At 44.4% G+C, this 13827-nt stretch overlaps 1 protein-coding gene across 6 annotated transcripts in view; it reads right to left on the bottom strand.

Moving 5' to 3' along the window:
• Positions 1–59: 59 nt before the first annotated feature.
• Positions 60–13827, bottom strand: part of SPG11 (SPG11 vesicle trafficking associated, spatacsin) — a 75776-nt gene continuing 62008 nt past the window's right edge. The window contains exons 31-40 of one of the 6 annotated variants that reach the window (XR_011501646.1): positions 9078–9217; positions 7954–8152; positions 7400–7537; positions 5447–5580; positions 4613–4720; positions 2699–3085; positions 2388–2476; positions 2018–2173; positions 1159–1310; positions 60–690 (exon numbers count right to left, since the gene is read on the bottom strand). Coding sequence is in view for 2 of the 6 variants with exons in the window: in XM_044764990.2 (XP_044620925.2) it covers positions 510–690; positions 1159–1310; positions 2018–2173; positions 2388–2476; positions 2845–3085; positions 4613–4720; positions 5447–5580; positions 7400–7537; positions 7954–8152; positions 9078–9217 (1538 nt within the window). In the remaining 4 variants the exon portion in view is untranslated. Of the gene's footprint in view, positions 691–1158; positions 1311–2017; positions 2174–2387; positions 2477–2698; positions 3086–4612; positions 4721–5446; positions 5581–7399; positions 7538–7953; positions 8153–9077; positions 9218–13827 lie in introns of those variants that run through there. The other 5 variants (XR_006523363.2, XR_011501647.1, XM_044764990.2 and 2 more) reach the window with 5 other exon arrangements.

Below are 13827 nucleotides of genomic sequence, written 5' to 3'. Positions count from 1 at the left end.
AGATTGTTTTAAGGCAGAGAAGGGCTAAGATTTCCTTAGCAGTAATAATGACATAACACTGAATTTAAATATATTTTATTACAGAGATCAGTTTCTAACAAATGGAAATGTACCATCTGTTCCTTAACTGTGTAAATAATATTAAATTCCTTTGAAACTGGAATCTGCAGGCATAGATATTCTTTAATCAATATTGTATCATCTCCTAAAGTAGAAGCCATCCTGAGGAAGATGGAGCTTTTGATTTTAATACCAACATCTATATAAAATGGTATAGATGAAAATTAGTCTTACATAGGAATTTCCTTGTGAAAATTCTCTTATTCTTTACCCACTATTCACAAAGGACTTGTATGATCGGTCCTGGGGTTTTGCAACTTGGACAACAAAGATCCCCAATGCATCACTCTGCTCTGATCACAAACAGCTGTCGATACCTCATTTCAGTACAGGAAAACAGGCACCCATGAAATCTTGGCAGTAGCCACCCTTGTGTCATCTGAGTCCATCTAACCTGCTAGCATGTCCTTTAAACAGCACCCTATCTGAGGGTCCTTCAGAAGCACATTTACAATATCACAAAATTTGTGTTCATAAGCTAGTTTGTAATACAAGTAGACATCTTCACAATACGTGAGTAACTTCTTCAGGTTTTTCACAACTGTGTCGGTAGGCTGATGTTGTTTATATCTAGACAAAGAAACATCAGAATGTACAGGTTAAGATACTGTATCTTGATTGAGGGCTGTCAGCTCTGACTCTTATCACTATAGAGGAGAGGGTGCTGGAGTATGGGGAATTATCTAAGGCTAATATTAGCGGGTGCTTGATAAACATTGAAATTATTTCATTAAAAATGAGTATTTAATGCTCACTTTTATTAGAATAAGTTCAGTACTCTAAAGGGGACCTCTGATGTTAGAGATTTCGGCACCTGAGGCAGGCTGAGTAGCCATCCTCCCTTTTTATGTACAGAGCACCATAAGAAAAGTGTTTTCATTCATCTCTTTGCATAAATGTGTTAAAAGATCTCTTCCTTCTGGGGATTCTTGAGATCTCTGCCATCTCTAGCAGAGGGGTAGCTATATGCACTGTTAGACTTAGCCATGAAATTCTTACTCATGCCTTATCTCAAAGCAGAGGCATTTTAATACTTACTTTTTTGAAATCTCTTCAAATATATTGGATTTTAATAACCTTTGCTGCTTAAACTCTTCCAAGTAATTAAAGTCTCCTTTAAGAATCACTCGTTGGTATAGAATTTCAGCCCAATCAGGAACAAAGTCATAGGCCTCCGCCACAATAGAAGCCTTAAAAAGGATGGAGGGGAAAAAGGACACCATTAGAGCCTACTTGACGTTAAATTGAAGGCAAATAGTTTTAGAAAACAGCTTAATACTGTATACTCATACAGTGAATGTGATCATTACCAATTATGTTAAAAGGCTGTATGTATCAGGGTTGGTGAAAAGTTTGGTGTTTGACATTTCTGCTCCCTTAAACCCCCAAATACCTTCCTTCAGTCTTTTTAATCTTCCTCACCATGAATTAATAAAACTGCTGAGAGAGAATGTTTTTCCCCCTACTTCAACTGTATAAGGAACGGTGAAAGGGCTGATTCCTTGATTACCACCCCTCATTAAAGGGCTAGAACCAGCCTGCCAGAAGCCCAGACTCCCTATGTTGCCCCAGGTACACCTGCAGGGATGTTCCTCTGAACCTCAGCCAGAGTCTAAGGGGCAAAGGTGTCTGCCTCTCTGCTGGCCTAACAGGGTGGGGGAAGGAGACGTTACTGTCTAACTATCCTCTAAGCTCTGCTCAAACAACATGCTAGCAAGAAATACTACCATGGAAAGGCAGTTTAATCTATCAGGTAGCTAAGTCAGGAGAATTGAACTGTCCTGATTCTGTCACTAGCTCTGAGACCTTAGGCAAGTAAGTCAACTTCTGGGTCCTTGAGAGGGACAGCAGGAGAGGATGCTGTCAGTGCTGGCCAGATTTTTCTTTCCTTGCTCACCTGGTAGAACCGAGGTAGGGTCATGATACAGTCCATCAGCCTGTGGCGGCTCAGGTTGATGAGCATTGTGTTCTGGCCAGTGTTCAGAAAGTGAATCTGCAGTGTTATCAACTTGGTGAGCCGATGACAGTGCAGGGCCTGTCGCACGCAAGAGTCCTGAGGGACAAGGGTGGAGGGAGGCACCGGTAGAGAAAGACTTGTCTTCATCTCTCCTGTTGAACCCTCCAGCAGCTGAATTCTCCCCTTCTACGTACCCCTAGTTGGCCCATGACTCCCTCCCCCTTCACTTGGAAGAGCCCAGAGACAAAATAATTCCTGCTGCAGACACCAAGCCCCAAGGGCAGTCTGGAATAAGACCTTCCATGGTTACCTTGGCATAACTCTCTGCTGCATCCAGCATCAGAGTCAGGGCCTTCAGCAGCAGCTGCTTCAGTTGGTGCCCATCTTTGAGGCTGTCCTCTGCAGGGGAGTAAAGGAAGCTTGTTGAGTGTGTCTCACTCCCAAGGCTGGCTACTCTCACCCTACTCAGTGTTGGTGGGCTGGACTAGAAACATTCCAGCTCATATTCCCAGGGAGGCAGGTATGTCTTACTCAGGTAAAGGCGAGAAATGCACTCACTCTGGAGTAGGAGTCAGTGACCCATTTAGTTCATTTCTTTCTGAAACATCAAGGCATGCTTACATGGCATCTGTTCCTGATGGGTGACACAGGCTACACGAGGGGCAAATGCCTTCCAAGTCTCCTTCCATCTACTGTCTGCCCAGCTGGGGTCCCACTGAGTAGCTGTTAGAACCTGAGGGGGAGCAGTCAATCTCATGGGCTCTTGCCTTTCTTAGTCCTAAGAACCTCCCCTGGCTGGCAGCGCTGTCCCCAGGGGTGCTGCTGTGACCTCTTCTCACCCCAGGGCTGAGACTCGATCAATTTCAGCTGGATGCAGGCAGCTGCCTCATGGTTCTCCCCAATCTCACGGCACATGCTGAAGCACAAGGCAATCATGTTGTGCTTCTCACTGTCCCCAGGGCGGCAGCGTTTGATGTAGTCGAGTAGGGCTGTCTTCAGGGTACCACTCTGCCCAGATAAAAAAGGAAATACCAAGGTCTCAACAGCTACTGCACGGTAGGCAGAATTGGCTAGGTCTCTTGGTTCTGAAAGTTCCTTAAAAACTCCCAAGAAAAAGGAAAAGATAGGCAAAAATAATTCCAAAGGTTATGCTATCCTGAGTATAAGAAAAGAGGCACCTCTCTGCTGGTGGGAGTGTGAACAGTAAAACCTGTCAGAAGGGAGAAGCCTTAAAAATATGCATACATGTTATTCTAACAATTCCACTTCTAGAAATCTATCTGTAAAGAAATAAGCATAGGAAAGTGCTAAGATGGATGTACCAAGGATATTTAATAGCAAACAATTAGAAATCATCTACATGTCCAAAATAAGGGCTAAGAAGATACCATGTAGCCATTAAAACTGACGTTGATTTGAGAAATATTCATGATATGCTATTGTTAAGTGAGAAAAGCAGGCTATTTCATATCTGCACAGCATGATACAAGTTTTGTTAAAAATATGTAAATATGTATGTATATATGTTTGTGGGTACATGTGCAAAGAAAAGGCCTCTATCAAATTGTTAGCAGTGGCTGTCTCCAGATGGTAGATAGGCACAGAGGGCTTTTTCCTGTGTTGTGTTTTCCGAGTGTCTTAACATTGAATATGCATTACTTTTGTAAACAGAAAAAGTTATTAAAAGAGTATTTAAATGTAGAAACAAAAATGCCTCAAAAACAATTTAAAAACCCTCCGGGGGATCAGAAAGGTCATTTACGTCCAGGACTTGCTCCTCTCCTGACAACTGGACTGGTCTGTCCTGAAACTAGCCCAGCATTGAGGAGAGCTTTTCTGCTTTGTCTCTTAATTCTGCTTGGCTGGGCCCACGTTCCCAGAAGCCAAAAGTGTGCCTCATTTTTTAAATCTTCAGGGGTGAAATGGGCTGAAACAATGAATCAGCCAAATGAATGACTTGGAAACAGGCTCTGTGAGTGACATGCCTGATGTCACATTGCATGCTGAGGCAGCCAAGCACTCAGAGCCCAAAGGCCTTGGTACATCAGGCCTTTGCTTCCAAGCCTCCTTCCTGTGCTGTGAGTCATCATAAATAGCTCCACAGCTTTCCAGGCCCAGGCCTTGGCATTCACTTTCTAATAGCTCTTAGTAACACACTTTTTCATGGTCCCCTGAAAACTCTCCACTCTAAAAGCCCCCAGATACAGCCTTCCAAGTGGGTCAGTCCATTTCCGCTCTCAGGAAGGGTGTTTGCCCCTGCCAGAGCAGGCATTCAGAAGCAGAGGCAGGTGACAGAGGCTGAGGTGGAGGTGCACAAACTCATTTTCTTCATTGCTTAGCATCTGTCAGGATAATGGCTATCTGATCTGAACTCTGTAACCTTAAGCTACCGGTTACAGTATATGTCCTAGGGCAGTCCTTAATTCCCTCCCTCCATATCCCAGGGGTCCACCCTAATTGGGATTATTCCTGAGGCAGTCTGAGACTCCTGAATATCAGTAGTACATGTCATCCTGGAGCCCACAGTACACTTACTGGATCTAATTTCTTCCTCATCAGCACTTCAAAGTAGTGCTTTTTATGCAGCAAATCAAATATGTATGTCATCTCATTGTACCTTCCAATGCCAGTGAGGAGACGCACCTAAAAAGAGAGAATGCAGCTTGCATCAGCATCACTTGTTCTCTGAGCCAGACCACTACCCTCATCAGTTTGGTTCCTTTCAGATGCCGACTCCAGGGGAGAGAAGGGCTAATGCAGGTTGCCATGCTTAGCTCCCTCCCTTCCTCCCTGTCTCCCTCCCTGCCTTCCCTGTACCCCCGAGGAAGATTCAGAAAGCTAGTCATTGGGACACCACTGGCTGCTCTCTCCTCTGTTGTCCCTAAACATGACTATCAAGTGCTGACGTGCCATCCTCCTGGGCAGGCACTCTTCTCTTCCCGTCACTCCTTAGTTCAGTGCGCAATGGCTGGCGCAGCCACTTGGGTCAGTTTCAAGCCTAGAGAATTTGGCGAGGCACAGGAGGCTTGAGTGTTCAGCTCACTTCAATTCAGAGATAAGAGGTCTGAACCTTGTTTTGGGGGGGAAATACAGTTGTTTTAGCCCTCTAGAAAAGCTAACTGCCCCGGCAAAGGGGTATAACAGCCCTGAGCATGGTAGGGATCCTCTCAATTTCTGTGCCTTTGCTGATTCTGATAGAAATCATAACCTGGCGCAGAGGTTGAGCCGTCCAGCCAGCTACCAAGCATGCAGTGGGATCCAGATGGGCAAATTCCCTAAAACCACATCAGATCTGAACTGGTCCCCAGCCTCTCTGCTCTCTCAAAGGTCTCCTCAGGGTGAAAGGCGGCAGATGAGGGGATTACTTACCACCAGCCCGTACTCTTCATTGGGGGCCAAGTGGTTGTCTGTGAGCAGCCGGGCGGCCTGCAGGACTCGGATGATGCCCTCCATGTGGCATGTCAGCGTGAAGCAGTGATGGGCCAGGATCAGCAGCTCTGTGGCTGTGCAGGTGGGCACTGGTAAGACCGGATTATGAAGCTTGGCCACCCACTGTCTAGCTCTGTATCTGGCAGGAGGGTGAAGGGCCTGGTACACACGGGGCCTGTCTGGAGAAGGCTTTCCCACCAGTGCTCTTAGATCCCTGACCTCACCAGCTCTAGCTCTGAGATGGCCCCCTGACGATGTCTAAATTCTTCTCTCAGTCATAGTCCAGGGATTAACTCTCTCCTCAAAGACAGTCATGTAGTGACCGTATTTCTAAAATGCCCAACAAATGAGAATAAGGAACCCCTGCTTTCTAAAGATGGATAAACGTTCTGTGGAGTACCTGCCAACATGAATCCAAGGTAACTCTCTATCTCAGTGGAGAGTCTTAGGGCCTAATCAAGTGCCATTTGATGCTCTGCACTTGTACTGTCTTTCCGGATTACTGAAAGATTTGACTTCATACAAATTTAAAACTATTGCACACAATCACTGTATGCACAATTAGAAGACAAATTGGGAAAAATATTTGCAATGTTGAAGACAGAGTTCCCAGCCTTAATCCATGCTGTGCCCTCTGGGCCTGTGTACCTGTGGGGCCCTCCCTAAACGTACTCACTACTGAGCGACCTTGACTACTAACCCTTCAGGCCTTGCTTCAGACATTTCTTCCAAAAACCTTTCTTGACCCCATCAGTCTGGCTCTTACTGTGAATTACACCCCAGCCTGTGAGCTCCAGGGACCAATGCTTCCCTTGTTCCCCACATCCCTGGTTTTTAGAGTACCTAGCACACAGCTGGTACTCAGTAAATATTGTTGAACTGGACTAAGAAGAGAGACAGAAGGCTATTTTTAAAAGAAAACTGTTCAACCTTTTAAAATCTCCCATTTGTTCACTAAACATCAGTAAAATGCCGTTTTTGGGTCTATCAAATTTGCAAAGTGGAATGGGTTCCAGGAAATGATACTCTCACACTCACACTCTGCATAAGTGGGAGTAAAAAGTGAATTTTTTTTTTTCTGGTGTAAAAGTTGGCTATGTATATATAAAAAGCTTTAAAAATGGGCATACTCTTCAATCAGGAATTTATCATAGGGAAATAATCATGGATATGCACATAGATTTGCCTATAAGGATATCTGTTGACAGTTTAAAAACGGCAGAAAATTGGAAGCAATCTAAAGGTCCCAAAATAGGGTATAAAATTTTTAATTACATGTAAGAGAAATACTGTGTAACCATTAAAAATGATATAGAAGAATATTCAATGTCATGGAAAGAGGTTAATGGAAGCATATCCATAAAGTAATTATAAACAGTAAGCACAATATAATGCCATTTTTGAAAAATAAAAACCTGTAGACTTGCATAGAAACAGATCAGAGGGACACGTACCACTGGACACTTGCGCTGAGCTAGACATTGTGGAAGCGAGCAGCTTTGAAACCCCACAGACTGGGCTCACATAGCAGCTCTGCCACTTAACACTTAGAAATTAATCAACTTCTCTAAGCTTCGGTTTTCCTCCTTCTAAAATGGGGACAATAATACCCACTTTGCAGGGTAATGTAAGAGTAAAATAAGATAAATATGCCAAATGTTAAAAGGTTACCTGTGTGATTTTTAAAATTTTAGGCTGCTTTTCCATATATATTTTCTAAATTTTCTTCAGTGAACTTATGGCTTTTTACCAAGAATTTATAAACCATGTAGGAGAGGTGGGATCCAGAGCAGGGGCAAGGATCCAAATTGAGTTTTGGAAAGACTAACTCCAGAAGACTTCCTGAATCTCTGCTTGGGCCCAAAACATATAAGAAAATGGCCAAGAACTTACTGCAAGACAACTCCCCATGGGGAACGGAGGAAATCTTATCCAACAACTTCATGCCTACCAATGTGCGGTCTGGACACAAAGTGGTCAGTTGAAGAAAAGTCTGGCTTTCCTCTGCTGGGGTGAACATCTGCTTCTGTCCTGTACAGACAGAAGTGGAGAAAGGTGCTGGTGTGACCTCAAGAGAACTGTGAGAAGGATAAGAGCCAGGAGGCCCACTCTGCCGGGCCCGGGCACCAGGAGGTAATGCTACAGGAGCTCCCAGCGCAGCTCTCCTCTTGCCGAGCTCTAATACCTTGGCCTAGTGGTCATCTTACAGGACAGCAGTTCATGAGCTCAGAGAAAGGCACAGCTACTCTAAATAACAATCACAAAACAATAAGCAAACAAAAATCAACAACAACAAAATAAATGCAATGTGTTCTCCTCTTACAAGTGCAACCTGGCAACTTAAAAGGGCAGCATGCCGGATGCGTATGAGCATAACATTCAAATCCTTAATGCTGGGAACGTGCGAATGTGGTCTGAAAGGCTGGCGAGGCTGGAGGGCAGGGTACCTGCTCTTTCTGATGGGGTCAGCAGCTCTCTGGTCACCTCCTCGGCCACAAGTTCAGCCACCGTGTCTGGCTCGAGGCCCTGGGTGCTGATGAAGGCTTGGGCTCGCTTGCACCGGTCAGGCTGCTGAGAGGCCAAGATTGTCCGGAGCATGGCCTCACCATCCTGGGCAGCCACATCTGTGTAGGAACAACCCAACTCCTGAGAGGAGGGCAAAGCAGTCAAAGCTATCGTTAGGAGCCAGGAAAAAGCTAGCAAAAGACAGCCCTTTCTGAAATCTGATGTGGACAGACTCCATCATTTTCTGAGCTTAAAGATCCCTCACCCTGAGCAGGAACTTTAGAAGAAGGAAGCACTGTTTTCTAGCCCTTTCTATCGCTTTGCCAATGGGCTGAATCCAAGCAAGAGAAAGGCTTGTCTTCAGAACGCGTCAGGTGACTTATCTCTTGTTGAACACTGGGCTTTTCAAATGTTATGAAACATAAGAAAGTTGAATAAAAGGCAAGAGCCTCTTCTTTATCATTCCCACGGCAGCAGCAAAACCCTCAACTTCCAAAGAAGCCTCTGCGCCTTACCCAAGGCAAAGGGCTTTCCTGCTTGGCTCTGTTTCTCTCATGCTCACCCACTTCACCTAGAGTCTACTGCTTTTTGCCTTCAATCAGCACAAAGCTACAAACAATTCCTGGCTGTTCTGACTCCTGTCTTTATAATCATCATATTCCATTTTGTCTTATTTTAAAACTTATTTTGGGCTCTCCACCCCCCCATAGAAAGCTCCAAACAATCCTGAAGCAAAACCTAAGATTTAGGGCCAGAAGGGACCCTTGTGGTCAAATCATTTATAGATCAAGAACCAGGAGCCCAGAGAAGGGAAATCTCTTGCCCTAACTTCTGGCTGGCAGAGCTGCAGCCAAGACTCAAATGGCCCTGGCCCCTGGCATGGCGTCCTCCCCACTGCTCTCCAGGAATGGATTTATAGGCCAACATCCTGACAAGAGCTCTACTCCCAGGTCATGATTATCATCTGAAGGGCTGACTTGGCAATATCCAAAATCTACCTCCAACTTCCTGCTTCCCTTCCTCTCAGAGGGAGCTTCCCGTGGAGGGCCCGCCCTTGGGCACATACCTTGGCAAGTTCATACAGACAGAGGATCTGCCGGCAGTAGTTTTTCCCATGGAGGCATTTGCCAGTCAGAGTTTCCAGATTAGTCACCACTTCATCACTTGAGGGCAGCATCACAAACGACTGACTATCCAAACTTGAAGCTGGGAGCAAAGACAGGTCTGAGGGGGGCTTTAAGTTGACAAGGTAAGGCCTGTCCCCAGCCCCCTATGACTCTACCTCTCTGCTCACAGCTTCCGGCATTGCACCCCCCTGACTCCCTTTGGGTCTGGGTCCACTTCTGACTGGGCTCACACCCACTTAAACTTCCTTCACTGCCTGCTTCCAGGAAATCCTAGCCCAGGATACCTGAAAGGCCTCATAGGCTAGAAAAGACTCAAAACCACCTAATGAACGCTAGAATCATCACCAAAGATGCCTGCTAGACTCCCCTCCACACATACCCCTCTCAGTTTCCCCTCATATCAAACAAGTCATCAGGTCTGGACTGATGCATCTCCAAAACATTTCTCCAATCACTGCCTTAGTTCCAGCCTTCACCACCCTGCATCGAAGAGGTGATTACCGTCTCCCGCTGCCAGCCTCTCATCTTCCCCAAGTCAATCTTTCACATAATCAGGTGTTATTCTGGGGAATTTGGTGGGGATGGTGTTGAATGGGCAAATGACTTTCACTTTCCTTTATGTACTTCTGTATTGTGTGATTTGTTACACTAAGCATGTAATACTTTTACATTTAAGATATTATGCATTAAAAAATATATTTTAAAGACAAAAAAGTAAAAAGCAATTCAGACCAGTTATTACCCTGCTTAAGATCCTCTGGGGTTCTAGTTCTAGGTCAGGTGGAGTCAGCTCACTTGACCCTGTCTCTTCTACTGAACTCAATATAAAACCCGGACACAGTGCATGCAGCACTCTGTGAGGACGCAAAAGTAAACAGTAGCAGGGGGGCTGAAGATGACCAGAATTACCATTTTTCCCCCCTAGTAACCTCCAGCCTGAATGGAATGCTTCCTGAAACCCAGAACCAGGGACTAAGGTTCACAGAGAGAGAGTGCTCCAGGTGAAGCCTTCCAGGACAGACTCAAGGAGGAAAGGAAACTCCTAATGCCCCTCCCTCTCTCATCCCAGCTCCTCCGCACCCCCTCGGCTGTGCTGGCAGACTGGCAAGAGCCAACACTCAGAGGGGAACATTCTTTTCAGATCAGAGGTGCTCTGGTCCCAAGAAGGTAAAGTGAACCTGTTCCTTTTTGCATTATCCTCCTATCAGTTGGCCCTGGATGCCAGCATAGTCAGGGAAATGTGTGACAGAACGGGGTGACTAAACCTCCACCTTTTGGCCACAAGACTGAAAAGCGAAACCTCAGGGAACCAGAAAGTATTTGAGAGAGAGATTCAGGAAAGCAAGACAAAGTTGTTTACAAACACTAGGGCTCACCCCTGGCTTTGCATGTATGGATCTGATCCTAACCAGCACATCAAAGACTCTGAGAACTGAATTAACAGAGAGGCCACTACCCAGGTTGCAGACCGACCACAGGATGGCACACACAGGATAGATCTGCAGAGTACCACAAAGGATTTGAAAACTGACCTGATGTTAGAGCCAGAACCCCCAGAAAGTGGGCTGGAACTTGGAGCCTGAATCTAACCAGGTCAACCGCCTGCTAAAAACAATACTGACGTTCTTCACAGGATTTAAACAAGACCCAGAGTCTCATAACATATTTTTCAAAATGTTTAGGATGCAACCCAAAATTATTCAGCATACAAAAAATGCAGGAAAATCTGAACTCATATGAGAAAAGACAACAGATGACATCCAGCACTAAAATGACACAAATGTTGGAATTATCTGATAGACTTTAAAGCTATTATACAAATGTTCCAAGAAACAATTATGGATGTTCTTAAGATAAACAGAAAAACAGAAATTCTCAGCAAATAGAAGGTATAAAGAAGAAAAAAATGAAAATTTTAGAACTGAAAAATAACTGAAATTTTGAAATCACAGAAATGAAAAAAACTCTCTAGCAGAATGGAAATGCCAGAGAAAAGAGTCAGTGAAATTGAAGATAGATTAACAGAAATTGTCCAATCTGAACAACAAAGAGAAAATATTGGGGAAAAAAATGAACAAAGTCTCAGGGACTTGTGAGACAATAACAATCTTCTAAAATTCATGTCATTGGAGTCCCAGAAGGAGAAGACTAAGTGTATGGTGCTGAAAAAATAATGTCTGACAACTACCTAAATTTGGTGAAACACATAAACTGACATCCAGTTCAAGAAGCTTAGTGAACACCAAATACGGAAAACCCAAAGAAATACATGCCCAGTCACATTATAATCAAACTACTGAAGAATGAAGACAGAAAAAAACCTTGAAAGCAACCAGAGAAAAATGCATTATCCATAGAATAATGATTCAAATGACTGCAGATTATTCATCAGATACCATGGAGGTCAAAGGGAAGTGGTACAACATTTTTAAGTGGGGAAAGAAAATATAGGCGTACCACGTTCACAGCACTTTGCTTTGTGGCAACTCTAAGTTGAGTGAGTCTACTGGGTGACATTTTTCCAACAGCATTTGCTCACTTCATGTCTCTGTGTCACATTTTGGTAACCCTCACAATATTTCAAAGTTTTTCATTATTATTATATTTGTGATCAGTGATCTTTGAGGTCACTATTGTGATTGTTTTGGGGTGCCACAGACTATGCTATGTAAGGTGGTGAACTTAACTGAAAAATGTTGTGTGTATTCTGACTGCTCTACAGACCAGCAGTTCCCCCATCTGTCTCCCTCTCCTCAGGCCTCCCTATTCCCTGAGACACAACAAGACTGAAATTAAGCCAGTTAATAATTCTACAATGACCTCTAAGTGTTCAAGTGAAAGAAAGAGTCGCACATTTCTCACTTTACAAAGCTAGAGGGCCAGCCCCATGGCGGAGTGGTTAAGTTTGCGTGCTCTGCTTTGGCGGCCTGGGGTTCACCAGTTTGGATCCTGGGTGCGGACCTACACCCTGCTCATCAAGGCCATGCTGTGGCAGCATCCCACGTAGAAGAACTAGAATGACCTACAACTAGGACATACAACTGTGTGCTGGGGCCTTGGGGAGAGGGGAAAAAAAAAAAGAGGAAGATTGGCAACAGGTGTTAGCTTAGGGCCTATCTTCTTCACTAAAAAAAAAAGCATAAAAAATAGAGATTACTTTGGGGGTAAAAAAGCTAGAAAGCATGTCAAATGCTGAGACAGGCCAAAAGCTAAGCCTCTTGCACCAAACAATTAGCCAAGTTATGAATGCAAAGGAAAAGTTCTTGAAGGAAATTAAAAGTGCTACTCCAGTGAACACACAAATGATAAGAAAGTGAAGTAGTCTTATTGCTGATATGGAGAAAGTTAATTTAGTGGTCTGGATGGAAGATCAAACCAGCCACAACACTCTCTTAAGCAAAAATCTAGTCCAGAGCAAGGCCCTAACTCTCTTCAATTCTCTGAAGGCTGAGAGAGGTGAGTAAGCTGAAGAAGAAAAGTCTGAAGCTCGCAGAGGTTGGTTCATGAGGTTTAAGGAAAGAAGCCATCTCCATAACATAAAAGAGCAAGGTGAAGCAGCAAGTGCTGATAGAAGCTGCAGCAAGTTGTCCAGAAGATCTAGCTGAGATCATTAATGAGGGCGGCTACACTAAATAACAAATTTTCAATGAAGACAAAACAGCCTTATATTGGAATAAGATGCCATATAGGACTTTTATAGCCAGAGAGAAGTCAGTGCCTGGCTTCAAAGCTCCAAAGGACAGGCTGACTTGTTAGGGGCTAATGCAGCTGGTGAATTTAAGTTGAAGCCAATGCTCATTTACTGTTCTGAAAATCCTAGAGCCCTTAAGAATTATGCTAAATCTACTCTACCTGTGCTCTATAAATGGAGCAACAAAGCCTGGGTGAGAGCATATCTGTTGACAACATAGTTTACTAAATATTTTAAGCCTACTGCTGAGATCTACTGCTCAGAAAAAAAGATTCCTTTCAAAATATTACTGCTCATGGACAATGCACCTGGTCACCCAAGAGCTCTGATAGCGATGCACAACTGGACTAATCTCGTTTTCATGCCTGCTAACATGTCATCCATTCTGTAGCTCATGGATCAAGGATTAATTTCAGGGGCTGGCCCCATGGCCGACTAGTTAAGTTTGCGTGCTCCGCTTCGGCAGCCTGGGCTTTGCTGGTTTGGATCCTGGGCACAGACCTAGTACCACTCATCAAGCTATGCTGAGGCGGCTTCCCACATAGCACAACCAGAAGGACCTACAACTAGAATATACAACTATGTACTGGGGGCTTTGGGGAGGGAAAAAAAGAGGAAGATTGGCAACAGATGTTAGCTCACAGCCAATCTTCAAAAAAAAAGAAATACTTTCGACTTTCAAGTCTTATTTAAGAAATACACGTCAGGGGCTGGCCCCGTGGCTGAGTGGTTAAGTTTGCACGCTCTGCTTCGGTGGCCCAGGGTTTCACCGGTTTGGATCCTGGGCACAGACATGGCACCACTTGTCAGGCCATGCTGAGGTGGCATCCCACATGCCACAAATAGAAGGACCCACAACCAAAAATACACAACTATGTACCAAGGGGGTTTGGGGAGAAAAAGGAAAAATAAAATCTTAAAAAAAATCCAGAATGATTATGCATGCTTTAAAACAAAAAAAGAAATACACTTCATAAGGCTGTAGCTGCCATAGATAG

This window comes from Equus asinus, chromosome 2, assembly GCF_041296235.1.
Source record: "Equus asinus isolate D_3611 breed Donkey chromosome 2, EquAss-T2T_v2, whole genome shotgun sequence".
NCBI classification, from domain to species: domain Eukaryota; kingdom Metazoa; phylum Chordata; class Mammalia; order Perissodactyla; family Equidae; genus Equus; species Equus asinus.
The sequence above is the reverse complement of the archived record's forward strand: the minus strand, read 5'-3'. Positions and strand labels throughout refer to the sequence as shown.